The 14,349-nt window shown below is 42.2% G+C and overlaps 1 protein-coding gene across 1 annotated transcript; it reads left to right on the top strand.

The window, feature by feature from the left end:
• Positions 1-8,642: 8,642 nt before the first annotated feature.
• LOC126407885 (protein FAM180A-like) lies at positions 8,643-14,315 on the top strand. The gene is made up of 3 exons (XM_050073148.1): positions 8,643-8,947; positions 13,441-13,538; positions 13,639-14,315. Exons 1-3 carry the CDS (start codon positions 8,869-8,871, stop codon positions 13,966-13,968), a joined length of 507 nt encoding a protein of 168 aa, XP_049929105.1. The 5' UTR covers positions 8,643-8,868; the 3' UTR covers positions 13,969-14,315.
• The last annotated feature ends 34 nt before the right edge of the window (positions 14,316-14,349 follow it).

Genomic DNA, 14,349 nt, shown 5'->3' with positions numbered 1-14,349 from the left:
GCTCCCCTCACCTCTGGTGTCCACCAGCGGGTTCGGGGGTTACCGCCGCGACTGGCCCCCGCGGCCTTGCGGCCACAGCTCACAACAGCCGCCTCGACAATGGCAGAGCGGAACAAGGCCCATTCAGACTCAATGTCCCCCTCTGCCCTCGGGACGCGGTCGAAGCTCTCCCGGAGGTGTTGAAGATCATCTTGACAGGCGTTCCCAGCAGACCCTCACTGCTCGTTTGGGCCTGCCAGGTCTGCGGGGCGTCCTCCCCTGCCACATGATCCAACTCACCACCAGGTGGTGATCAGTTGACAGCTCTGCTCCTCTGTTCACCCGAGTGTCCAGAACATATGGTCGCAGGTCAAATGATACGACCACAAAGTCAATCATTGACCTGCGACCTAGGCTGTCCTGGTGCCACGTGCACCGATGGACATCCTTATGCTCGAACATGGTGTTAGTTGTGGCCAAACTGCGACCCGCACAGAAGTCCAACAACTGCGCACCACTCGGGTTCAGATCGGGCGGGCTGTTCCTCCCAATCACGTCCCTTCAGGTCCTGCTGTCATTGCCCGTGTGAGCGTTGAAGTCCCCCAGCAGGACAATGGAGTCCCCGGTCGGGGCACTGTCCAGCACCCGTCCCAGGGACTCCAAAAAGGGCGGGTACTCTGAACTGCTGTTCAGCACATAAGCGCAGACAACAGTCAGGACCCGTTCCCCGACCCAAAGGCGCAGGGACATAACCCTTTCGTCCACTGGGGTGAACCCCAACGTACAGGCAGAGAGTCTGGGGCTTATCAGAAAGCCCACCCCGGCCCTCCGCCTCTCACCCGGAGCAACTCCAGCAAAGGAGAGAGTCCAACCCCTCTCAAGGACTTGGGTTCCAGAGCCGGAACTATGTGTCGAGGTGAGGCCGACTATATCTAGCCGGTAGCGCTCAACCTCTTCCACAAGCTCCGGCTCCTTCCCCGCCAGAGAGGTGACATTCCATGTCCCAAGAGCCAACTTCTGTAGCCAAGGATCGGACCGCCAAGGCCCCCGCCTTGGTCTGCTGCCCGATCCACACTGCACCGAACCCTTCTGGATCCCTCTGCGGGTGGTGGGCCTGCAGGGGGACGAGCCCATGTAGCCGTTCGGGCAGGCCTGGCTCCAGGGCGAGGCCCCGGTAACCCTCCGGGCCAGGTACGCCAACTCTTGTTATTTTCCATCATGAAGGGTCTTTTGAACCGTTCTTCGTCTGACCCTTCGCCCAGAACCAATCTGCCATGGGAAACCCTACCAGGGGGCGAAATGCCCCTGACAACACAGCTCCTAGGGTCATTAGGGCACTCAAACTCCTCCACCACGATAAGGTGACAGTTCTCGGAGTATTTATGAGTTAAAAAATCTAGTTTGTATTTACTTGTTTTAAAGGCATGCAAAAATGAAATTGTAAGACAAGTTTTGGTATCCTTATGAGTATAATCCTCCTGTTGTTATTGTGAAACTAAATGCAAAATAAACTTTTTTTTTTTTTTCAAATTGACATATATAGTAATGCACCTCCTGAACTGCAACTGCAACAAAAATGAAAAATCAAGCCTCAGCCTCCAGAGCTGAAAAATGATGCCAATGCAAAAAGGCCAAGAACTGCAGTTCCTCTAATGGCCACTTTAGGCTCCATGAGCAAGACAATCCCCATAGACCTCTCTGTTAAATGGGATTTATACTTGTGCATCAACTCTATGCAGAGCCCAGGCCGTAGCCTATGCACATGGCCTACACCGTTGTAAACATTTACACTTGTGCAGTGGTGTGTCTGTGTCACTCTGCAGTTACACCTCCAAAACACTAGTCAGTGGGGGAGGTTTCTGTGAAGTGCTGTAAAGTTCAGTTGATTCAAAACACACCTAAAACACACATTAAACATGGCTAAATAGCAACAATTTTAAACACAAGTACACAAATCGGCTTCACTCTAACTGTCTTTTGCTGGACACATTTTCCCCATAAATACAACATTCAAATGTTTTAGCACAAGTCTATGGCATTTTACATTGTATGAATTAGCTTAGCGGCTAGCAGACTTTTCCTCTACTCATATTAAGCCAGGGACAACAGCAACATTTAACAAAGGTAACGTTATGAATTTAGCTCCATTACAACTCACAAGGTTCACTGACAAGACAGATGTCTTATTTCAAACACATTTTCCAAACAAATACAACATGCTAACGTTATTAGCACAAGCCTATGGCATTTTACATTGTATAAATTAGCCTAGCGACTGGCGAGATTTCCTCTATTCATATGAAGCCAGGATAAATCACACACAAGACTAAAAATGCTGCTTTTGTGGAGGCTTTATTGTCTTCACAATTTATTGTTTCTTATCTGTGAAATTAAAGTAAATGAAAGCTTCATTTCCACTGAGGGAAATGGTTTCATCTTGTAAAAAGAGACAAGTGGTCTGCATCAGCGAAACGTGTAGCTACGTGTCTGGGAAGGTGCAAATCAGGCTTTGGCCTAGGGTATGGAGTCAATTTGAGGTGCACAGATATAAATCCCGCTTTAAAATGCCCAACTTTACAGCAGAAATAAACATGTACAGCCTGGTACAAAAAACAGCTTTTGTCTCTAGCTAATTTCAGCATTTATGACAACTGTACAGGGGTGAAATTTTATATAACTCAGCCATTTACATTTTATTAAGGCTTAAAGTTAGACATAATTAAGGGTGGAGCTGCTTCAGTGACAGGTTGTCTATGAGACCTTGCCCCAATTTAGGAGTCACATTCGACCCTTGCTCCTCCACTGCTCCACCCTCTCTGGCAAATATGGTCTCTATTGGTTCCAAAAATCTGTGATGGCGACCATCAATATGTTGAACTTGAGGCTTTAAAGCAGGAGACCACAAACCACTGGGTAACATAATGCTAGCTACGTCCATTATTTTATACAGTCTATGATTCAAATTCACATACAGAGGCTCAGTTTATATTTTTTATTTTGATATTTAGTGCGTCGTTTGCTAATTTGACGCAAACAAAAAACATTTCATGTAATAGTATTAAAATATGTCGATTACACTGTGAAGTTAAGACATAAAAGTAACTAATTAAAAGTTTTTAATCTCATTTTAATTTTGGCACACATGATTTCTCTTTTAAACATAAAAATAAAGGTGTTTTTGTAATTTTCCTGCACAACAGTTTGATCTATCAAATATCATACACACATAAAAGGCAAATTAAATTTCAAATGCAATGAATGATTTTCACATTGTCAGATGTGCATAGGATTGAAAAAAACAAAAACAACTCTTCCCTTTGAGGAGAAGAACACTTTGTACATAAATACTCTTCAGACTTCCAGCATCTGTAATTTATTTCCACACAAAGAGCTGTTTAACCTATTTTTTCTGTCTTCATCAGTCTGCCTTTGTATCTGCTTAAAACCCAAGAGAGGAAGAATACCATCACAGCACTTAGATTTATTCTCAGCGTTCTGAAACAATGCAGTTTCTGTTTTGATGTCCTGATAGGGCTGGGTATTTGTTGCAACCTAAACCCAAGATGCAAAAACGCAGGTCATTTGTCAAAGTACGGAAACTGCGTTCGCTCCAGAATCCAAAGTCTGTTCTGTTCCCACAATGCTATATTTGGTTTCTATTTGGATGCAGACTGTCCCAGAAAGTCACGTTTCGACTGCAATCTGTGGGGATGTTGAACTTCTCCATGCAGCTAATTACAGTCATGGCTATGCTCTTGTGCTCTGTGTCTATGAGGAACAGATGGACAATGGGTTTGACAGTCTGACTCTGTGACACATTACTGCGCCAGCTAAAAGATCTGGTCCGGGGACCATGTCCCAGACGTCAGACATGATGAGAAGTTAGTATCATTTCAAAAGCAGGAGGGTGTCTGAACGGATCATAAACCGGGTTTGGCCCGAAGACAGCAGCATACAATACAACTGCATAGTGATGACAGATGGTCTGTGAAAAATCTGGGATGTCTGCAGTACCAGGCTGTGAAGTGGCAACGGCCCAGGGTGTGTGGATGCTGTTTATACAGTATATCCAAACTCCACTCTGGCTGAGGAAATGCTGATGTGTTGATACCAAAGTTGCCAAGACTGTGTGTTTCAAGAGATATTCAAAGTTCACCTCTTTCCTGAGTTTAGACCTGAAATCAAATAAGTCACAGAATTATGAAGCATGCTCACAACACGGCAACACATGTCCCAACTTACCGTATAAGTGCTTATATCATAGAAGACACTCAAATAAAAACTTTTATGTGGGTTGTCCAATGCTGCAAGGGAGGCCACATTAAATAAGTTAACACAGATAGATACTGCCATCTAGTGGATTAAAATAGCTATTACAGATTTTAGGGGCTTTATCATGATGATCACTGCAAAACCTTTTATTTTACATCCTGCATTATGTGTTTTCAGTCCAATATTGGCATGAGAACATTTGTAAATTTAAAACAAATTTGCATTTATATAAAGACTATGCTTTCATTAATGTCTCCTTATAGAGTGTAATATATATTAATTTATTTATTGTAGCTATATTTACAGGGGGACTCCCACAATTCAGTATCGCACTTCCATGAAGTTGGGAGGTTTGTGAAAAACAGATTTTTAAAAAGATGGTCAAAATAACAGCAACAGATGAGATGATCTGACTTTTAGTCTCTGGAATGGAAGAACATCCCATAAACTTTAGACAAAAAAAATCCTAGATTTCCCATAATGCAATTGCCTTTCGTAAAACCCTTCCTGCCTCATAAATGGTCAGATCTTGTGAACTCCATACCCAGTTCTTAACTTAGGTGACATCATCAGGAGTATTTTCTCAAATAAGGTAAAAGGTCAGAGGTCAAAAGTTCTCAAAGTTGGGAACATTCGGTGTGAAGAAACTGTGCACCAGTTGTCTATGGAAATGACATGTTTCCTCAAAACGGTGTGCAGCAGGCTCTGGAGTACATTTTCTCTTGTTTGGTGGGTGTGTCAGACGTGTTACCCAATCAGCAGTGACGTATACACAGTATAAATAAACCCTAGTAGAGTTTTATTTATTGTAAACCAATATTTCTTACTACAAGGCATATGCTTTTGGCATGTCTTGCTGCTTTTTGTATGTATGTGTATATGTACATTGAGCTTCTTCTTTTGATGCTCAGACTTTAACTGTGTCATTTATGATGTATTGTTTTGTATTTTATTACATGTAATCGATGTGTGCTCAGTCTGACTTTGCTTCCTCCTTGGCCAGGCCAAGTTGTTTTTATCTGGTTGAATAAAGGTTAAATTAAAAAGGAATGAAATTTTTGTGTTGTGTTTTTAACGCACCACCATATCCGTTTAAATAAAAATTTTGCTACATTTTGTCGGGGCTGAACGCAGCTCTGTTCTGACAGGCTGTACAAAAATACTCATGACAATTACAATTACACTGAACTTCATGTGTAGAATTAGTGGAATGCATGTTCTGCATTTCTCTCTCTGTAGTTTTTACAGAGAGTAAAGTAGTTAAATCCTTGCAAGGATTATGTTTTAATTGTTCAAAATGTTTTCATTTCTCTTGTCTCTCTGACAAACACAATTGTTAGCCTACTAATAACATCAATGATGTCTCTGTTCGATGTAAGTATACTAAGCCATGTAAGGACACCAGCATGCTCGACACTATGGCCCTGACACTGGCACACTGAATGGAATGCAGCCATAATCAATGTTATTAGTTACACCTGTGTGTGAGTGAGACACGTTAAAGTGCCTGCCATGAGAAAGGTCTGTGCCGTGTCCAAATATACTCACTCCTTCCTTTTCAGTGGTCGAGGAAGTATTAGATAATTTACTGAAGTACAGCAGTAATACCAATATGTAATAATACTCCATTATATGTCAGAGTCTTGTTTTTTAGTTGAGTAAAAGTTCAGTAGGAACTTATTTTCAGCAAATTATATTGAAAGCAGTAAGTGCTAGCAGTAAATGCACTTGTTATGCAGAGGAGGATCTCCTGTCAGTGTTACATTATTGCACGACTGAATTTAATCACTGGTGCATTAATGTGTAAGCGGCATTTTAATGTTGCAGCTGGTGAGGTTGGAGCAACTTTGAAAGGTGAAGTCAGCGATTCTGGGGTAAGATTGTTGACAGTGCACTGTGAATCTTAACACATAAACACGTGCCAGATTTACCACCCTCTCTCTCCCACTGCCTTGCTCTTCATACATCCATGGCCTTTCCCCTGTCCTGTCCTGTGCACGAGCACAAACACCCCTGTTGCTGATTGACTGGAGTAGTGTTGTGTGGCTTACTCCATGTCATTTTGTTTGTTTCCCATTTACAGAGCTGGAGCTGTGTAAACCAGATTATTTTTTGGCATGCACACACACACACACACACACACACACACACACACACACAACAAACAGCTAGCAGAGCGTGAGGAGATATTTGGGGAGTTGTCAAGAAGTGTATTGAACTAGAAATGGCTGACCGCACCTTTACCTATCTTTTTGGGTCGTTAATTATTTAGCAGTGACTCATATTTTATAAACGTATCACACGTTTTATATGTATATGTAAAGTAACTAGGAGCTACAGCTGTCAAAGTTGAAGTACTAACAGTAAAGTGTAAACATCTGTTACGCCCCACCCTTGGGCGGCCCTATGGGATGAACAAAACTCCACCACTGAGCCAAAATAACCACATAAGACATCTTTAAAACACCATGAGATTTATTAACAAAAAAACACAAGCAAACAAGACAACAAAAATCCCACGCTGAGAGGCAGCAGGACCAACAGTCGCCACACCAGAGGCCTCTGTCCTCTGCTGCTGGCACAGGAGCTCTTAAATGCAGCCATCTCTATGGGCAAGATCTCCAACACTTGACACCTCACACCAAAACAATCTAGACTGATAAATAGCACTACGGGGAAAATATGTATTTTTGGTTTTGGGGTGTACTGTCCCTTTAACACTCACTAGCTTAACCTTTGTAGTGAGTTTTAAATTGAGGTTTCAGATCCTTGTGAAGCATCAGTGTGATAAGCAGAGTCACTGAGTGCAACGTGGAGGCTTTTCTTCTCTGTAACAACTGCAGTCAGTCCACAGGCATGTCCTGTTCTCCTGCCTTAAACTTTTATTGTCCTCAGCACTGTAAGCTTGTTCAGGAATAAGATCAAATGTGGAATTATACATCAGGCCTTAGTTATTATAATTACTCATCCATTATCACTGACCGGGAGATCATTCGTTGTGTTATTCAATATCATAAATAATACAAACCCAAATCCTTACACAGGGCCATATCCACCTCTGAGTCACACACTAAGCACACCAATTTAAAGAAGGAAATTATTTGGTGTGCAGCCTAGAAAAACATTTTCATTGAATTTGTCCATTGAAAGAATAATATGTTTGTTCAAGTTCATGAAGCTCATGAATTCTTGGAGGTTTCACAGAGGCCGCAGGTCCCTTGCCAGTTTCAGCACAGTCTGCGTCTGCATTCCTCGGCAGCAGCACGACTGCTACATCTTAGTCTGAGATGCAGCTCTGTCCCATTCCGACTTCCACAGAAGCACATGTGAGCTGCCGAGGGCCAGATGTATGGAAATGACCTCTAGAAAATGTAACCGTGTGCTCACATGTTGGCATCACCGTGTACGCCCAAATGAAATAAATGGATGTAAAAATAGTGTTAAAGCAAATAAAAGTTATTTTATATGGTTGCACTTCTCGTAACTGTTCCTAAGTTGTGGAGATGGTGAAGTGTGCCAAGCACTGAACAAGTCTCTCTTTGTGGTTTCTGCATATGTTTTCTGTCCAGTACTCGGGGTGCGTGCATTGTATAATTAGAAATAATCACTTAGGAGTGTAAACTTTCCACATTTGTCCTCCTGAAGAACACAAACCAAGCTGTTTGCCGGTGGTCATCCTGGCACCGTCACACACGCTCCAACCCGCCGAGGGACCACGCTGTTGGTAAAAACAGAACTAACGCTGACCTTATAGGTACACAAACACAGCTCCAAAGGGACAATAAATGTGCTCGCTCACCCCATCAGTTTTTCAGCCTACAAATACAAGCCAATATAAATCACCCTTTGTACTCGTACATTGTTTTTGTGTCTGACAGACACAAAATATAAGCTCCTTCCAAGGCTGAGCAGACTGTAAACGACAGTGACAGATAGCTCAACTGAGGCAGAAAATAATGACTGTGTATACTGGACGTGATTACATGGTTTGCTGGTTGCAATTGAACTATATAACCATCCAAATTTAAAAGGAGTATGACTGGAGGAAGTGATGAGTTGCATAAAAACAGCAGTTTTGACAGACAGATGGGGGCACATAAAATAAAATAGTCATGTGTGAAACACTTAGAAGATAAGGAGGAATATTTATCAAAGACAATGACTAGAAGAAATATGAACCACAGAGAGAAATGCTGCAGCCAGAGGTGAAAATGATGAGAGACAAGGACAATGAGGTGCAACTGATATATACCTGTGAATGGTGAGAGCATGAGGATTTAAAGAAGAGAGTGTGTCTGTGAAGATAATGACAACCAGCTGAAAGCTTTAAAAGAGAGTCGGCCTGTGAGGGGCAGAGAAAGAAGGAGAGAGGGTGGGAGAGAGATCAGATGTGGATGGGAGGGGGAGAGAAAACACAGTCCTGTGGACAGACGGAGTGAGAGAACACAAGTGATGAAGAAGGTGAACTGTCCGATGTGATGTGAGGCTGCAGATGCAGAGTGAAGAGAGGGGAGGAAATGCAACGGGAGGGCACACGGGGCGCTGACAGGCAGGGACACAGTGGAGGGAGAAGTTGAGTCTCAGTTACACACAACTTGAGAGAGTGATTGGCTCATCATGCTGCTCTGGAGGATGGCCATCATTGGGCTCTTCTACTGCTGCATCAGAACAGGTGTCGCACGGTGTCGGAGTAAAGGTAAGACTTGAACTGAAGCTAATGCAGAAACTGTTCTGTTGTTCTATAAGCCTGTAGGATAAGAGATAAAAGCTCCATTGCAAGACTGTTCTTGTATCCACATGTTGCCTCACAGAGCAACAGGAATACTTAGCGACAGATTTTATGTTTTTGATCATAAGAATTTGATGGTAGATTAATCCCACTAATGGGATAACTGAGTCTGGGCTACAGGAGAATTGATGACAACATAACATCCATTCTGTGTTAATAGATCTCTCAATACATCTCAATTTTTGAAACCCTCACTTTTTATAGAGCGGTGATTAAATAGTCTTGGCCGTGCACTGAGTGTTTCTTGGTTTAGCTGTACTGTATTATTACACCAAGAAAGAGTGATCTTTTTATTTTCTTTCAAAACTCTAGAGGTTTTCACTGAAAACACATTAACCAAATATTATACAGGCATAATTTTGTAGCAGGAATGACCTCATTATGTGTATTGGACGTGGGAACATATTTATCTCAGACGTTTTAATGTTATTCAGCAGAGCCGAAGCAAAGCTGTTGTTTTAAGGAGCGCAATCCACTTTTTCAAAATATTACTAAGACTATCATATTTGAACTTATGAGAGTAAAATAATTACTGTCTCATACACTAGGTTAAATATTGTGTATTTCAAGTTACAGCCGATTGCACTTTTACTTTCACCCCAACAAGGTTTGGACGTCATCTGCACCTGTTTCTAATAGTAAAACAATGGGAGGGTCCAAAAGTGAGCTGAGAGAGGAAACTCATATTCCTCAAATAAATTAAAAGCATACTGCTGAGATATTCAGACCAGATCTGGTCAGGGAAGTCCCTTTGTCTTATGAGGTGGGATCTTTTGTGACCTGATAAGTGCTCTTGGTTATATAGCTCATTTAAAAACACTTATGAACAAAGGTTAAGATGCACTGGAAGATACAGTGCAACAGTTGTGATGAAAAGGTTTCTGGTTTTGGCTGTGGACCGCTCTCCAGTGACAGGAAGTTAAAAGCAGCAGTAAGGAGCACTTGCTGGAATCCCCAGTAGTACATATTTGGCCTCTGAGTTCAGCTGGTAAACATATGACTTCTGTGAGCAGCTTACTGATGTGTAAGTTTTGGGCATGTCCAAGTTTTCCAAACCTAACTGCCAGCTGGAGCTGCCAAACGTGACGTTACCAGGCATCATGTGATCTAAGCAAAGAGAGCTCCCGATCGTCATTATGTTTTACTTTTTGCAATTAACTTTTACATCCGCGGAATATGGGCCATCATTATCAGTGTGTGACTACAGCCTGGCTCATCCATTTTCTCCCAAATAGAACCACACTGCAATGCATTTCAGTGAACACAATACAATTCACTGGTTAGATGTTTTGGTTAGATATATACCAAGTGTTTCAATAGTATGTTTTACTGAGATTTGGAGGACTCACCAAAAAGAACTAGCAGTACTAATAAATGCAGGCCCTTTGTTGGCCTTATTGAACTCAGATTAATGGAGATCATTATCTAAACATTATGACTGACTTGTGTGGATTATTTGATCCTGCAGAGGTCCATTAAAATGTCATCATCTTGTTGCACTTGTTGAGCCCGACATAAACAAGTGGATGGTGAGGAGCAGAATCGTTGGGTAATTGACCCTGACTTAGATATTTAATGGATTTGCTAAGTGAGTTTCCAAACTGCTCTCACTCTCTTTATCTCACAAATGATAAACACTGTATGAGCCGGTCATAACCTCAAAAGTGTTCAGATATGATGGTTTTAAAGGCACTGAAAATCAAAGTCCAGTTCAGTCACAGCCTCTCTACCGCTGGTCTGAATTCCTGCATGGCAGGATGGCTTTCTGTCTGCATTAATGTCTGTATGAGCTCTTCTTTTCTGCATTTTTCCTCCATCTGTTCTCCTTTTTATCTTCCCAACATTGTAACCTGGAGACAATTCTCTATACCATATGAAATGTAACTGCCTGAACTCCAGACTGTGTATGCATTAATAAAACCAGCCAGCAAAGAATGTTGGCAATACTGAGCAGTAAGAGAAAACAGTGGTCTAAATCTTTCTGGTCTGAATTTCTGTCTGTCCGTCCCCTCTTTCTTTACCTTTATGGATGGCAGAGTCAGTCTGTCAGTTGGTGGTCTGTGCTGAAATATCTCAACAAATATTGGATGGATTACCATGAAATCTTGTACAGACGTTCATGTTTCCCAGAGGATCAAATCCTTGGATTCTTGGTACCAAAGTTAGTAAAGGCAGACATTCATGGACACCAGACAATAATCCTAATGTCTTTGATCCGATTCTAATGGCATTTTAAGTCCATAGTAACCATCCCAGCATACTTGCTTGGTGGGGATTTTAAGAGTGGAGTGGAGCAAAATAAAACAAACTATGATATTGGACTTACTGATAAGACAGCCTCAATATCAGCATTTGTCTTGTCGACAGTGGTCCTCTCTACTCCAAACTGGTAATGTACAGCAAAACAATGCTTTACAACACCTTGATAACGGTGTCAGTCCCATCCATGGTGCTGACTGGCTAATCGTCAGTCCTTCTGCAGCGCTCATTGGATCACTTTTGTTTCAACTGAGAAACTGTCACAGTGTCACAGTGCCAGACGAACCAGTCAACTCAATGGAGTGGGTTGCCTCAAGATACATTCTAATCTGATCCCCTCAGTTTTCTTACAGTGGCATTGTCAGGTCAAAATCTCAATTTGTCCAGTACTTTGGTGTCTGAGCAAATTGTAAGTGCAATTTATTAGAGATACGTTTCTTTTATTGTTAAATGGCATGTCTTGTTATCATACAGAGAGACATATGTCTTATTGTAATGTTGAAGAGGTTTGTAAACATGTAAGGTAACTTAATTCCTGTATATTTGACCTCTATGAATCTTCATATTGGCCCTAGTGGTAGAGGGTCATGGGAGGATGTGAATGAAGCAATATTACAGCAATTAGCCAAAGGGGGGGCTATAGCAATTGATTGAAATTGCAAACTTTGAATGGGCATAATGCCCCGTATGTCGTAGAGACATGAAACTTTGCACAGAGATGCCTCTCCTCATGAGGAACAAATTTGCCTCAAGAACCTATAACTTCTGGTTTATAGATTTTCTGCTATTTTGAATTTTTTGAAAAACACTTAAAATCGATCACTTCCTAGGAAGTTTGACCGATCTGCATAAAACTCGGTGAACATAATCTAGGGACCAATATCTAAAGTTCCCTCTTGGCAAAAGTTGGAAAACTTACTAAAACTGAGCTTCTATAAGGCAATGAATATTGCGGAGGGCGTGGCTCATCACATAAAGGTGTATAACATCTCAAGGGTTTCACCCATCACCACGCAACTTTGTAGGCATATGACCACACATAATCTGAGGGGACCCCTCCATTATTGACCCCATCAAACAAAATGGGGGCGCTAGAGAGCTCATTTCTTATCTAGGCCTAACCGCCATATGGATTTTTACTAAACTTGGTAGATATGTAGAACAGGACGCCTCAAGGTGACTGGAGAAATTTAACTCTAATTGGCAACTGGGTGGCGCTATAACAACAGAAAAATGCTTAAAAATGGCTAAAATGCGACCAATCGCTGTGGCTCCCCCTGTGGCCGAATGTTGTTGTTCATTTCTAATTTTTGGTATGACTAAGTCATGGTATGGTATGCTGTACTCAATGGGTATGGACTGGTAGTAGGGATTTGGTACATGCCAATTGTACCTGCCAAACAGCAGCATGTTAGTATTGACATTTTGAGAATGACGTTAGCATTTAGCTCAAAGCACTGCTGCACAGTGTCACAGAGCTGCTAGCATCTTGTCAATGAATTTTTCGGCATATTTTGTTGAGGGGAAATGAGGTTATGAGCACTGTTACTTTAGTGACTGCAGCGCGTTCAAGGAACGTCTGTATAAATGCACAATGGTCATAGTTTCCATGTTCCAATAATGAACAAATAGGGGAGAGGTTTTTGCCTGTGAGCTGTCTTTGACCGCACAAGATTTGTTGTGGTTAACGCCCTGCTCTCCTCTTGTGGTGGAAATGAGCCTGAAATGCTAAGTCCTGAACACTGCATTCCAAAATCATCTGGAGCCTGTTGTATGATCCGTGTTTTACTCCACCTTTGATACCTCTGCTCCCTTTGAAGTCCGAGGTCACGTCTCATCGCCTGCTGATAGAAGTCATCTCTAAGGTCAGGAGTTTAAAATGCATATCAGACACTGACTGCAGCATGATCTGGTGAGAGCACGATGAACCTGGGTCTCACATGTGCCCGAACAGTTCAGAGTTTGTTTAAACTGCTTGTCACAGCATTTTACAACTTAACACGTTCAAGAAGCCTTTTGGGTCCGCAGCAGTAAATCACAAGACAAAAACATGTGATGAAAAGAAAAGGATTGCTGAGGAAACGGTCCTTGCTTTTTCTACCACACCTCAGTCTCGCTGTCTGTCTCTCTTTATCCACCAGCTCTATTCCCAGCTGCAAGCAGAGTAAGAAGAGGAGTGGCGAGTGCAGTCAACCCCACCTTCCACAGCTCCTTTGATGATGTCAATCTGTTATTTGAGGTAAGACAAATGTATCCATAAATCAGTGTCTGAAGTTAAAAAGCAGCACATAAATCTTGCTAATGAACACTGATCTGTTCTTCTTTGTTTCATCTACTAGATCCTGCTGGCTGGCATCCACTTTGATGACAGTGGAGCGTTTTCAGTGCAAGATGCTGAGCTGGATTCCCTCCTCAAGACAAGAAACCTGAAAGTCATCTGCGAGGAGATCGTTCCCAGGAAGCTAACAGATGTATTCAGGCTCATCTCGGGCCTTTCGAAACACACTGGTCACCTGCATCAGGACGATTTTGAACGCACCCTGCTGACTATGGTGTACACCGTGCAGGGGATGGTCAACTCCACTACTGAACAACAACAAGACATGTGGACCGAGTCTTTTGTTAGTTTGTACAAAGCCATCAAGCAGGATTTGACAGGGACAAACTGAGCGGATACTGGTGCTGCTACACACAGTGGCTCCATGTTGGAGTTTAATATGCACATAAGAAAAATATCCATTGAGATCAGAGGGTAGTCCTGGTTTGTGCGTTGAGGAAACGTTGCATCCTTAATCCTGACAGGCTGTAAGGAGCCTGAGAGAAAAGTCCTGTCAATAACTGTTGCCACAGGTAAAGTGCATGGACTGATTATGACACACATATTTACTGTCACAGCAAAATTAATTCAAACATGAGGTACTGTGTACACATTAAACTATACGTTGGATTTAAATGCGGCAAAAAACATCATAGATCTGCTTACATTCACGTCTTTTCAGTGTTGGTTGTCTGACTGTTGTCTTCAGTCTTGTTGTGACGCAAGAATGAAA

This window comes from Epinephelus moara, chromosome 20 (genome assembly GCF_006386435.1).
Source record: "Epinephelus moara isolate mb chromosome 20, YSFRI_EMoa_1.0, whole genome shotgun sequence".
Classification (NCBI taxonomy): domain Eukaryota; kingdom Metazoa; phylum Chordata; class Actinopteri; order Perciformes; family Serranidae; genus Epinephelus; species Epinephelus moara.
The sequence above is the reverse complement of the archived record's forward strand: the minus strand, read 5'-3'. Positions and strand labels throughout refer to the sequence as shown.

Excerpts from the sequence above, each read along its gene's own strand:
- LOC126407885 (XM_050073148.1), top strand. The coding sequence starts at position 8,869 with ATGCTGCTCTGGAGGATGGCCATCATTGGGCTCTTCTACTGCTGCATC. Across the intron at positions 8,948-13,440 it reads CGCACGGTGTCGGAGTAAAG|CTCTATTCCCAGCTGCAAGC; the intron begins GTAAGACTTGAA and ends TTTATCCACCAG. Across the intron at positions 13,539-13,638 it reads ATGTCAATCTGTTATTTGAG|ATCCTGCTGGCTGGCATCCA; the intron begins GTAAGACAAATG and ends TTCATCTACTAG.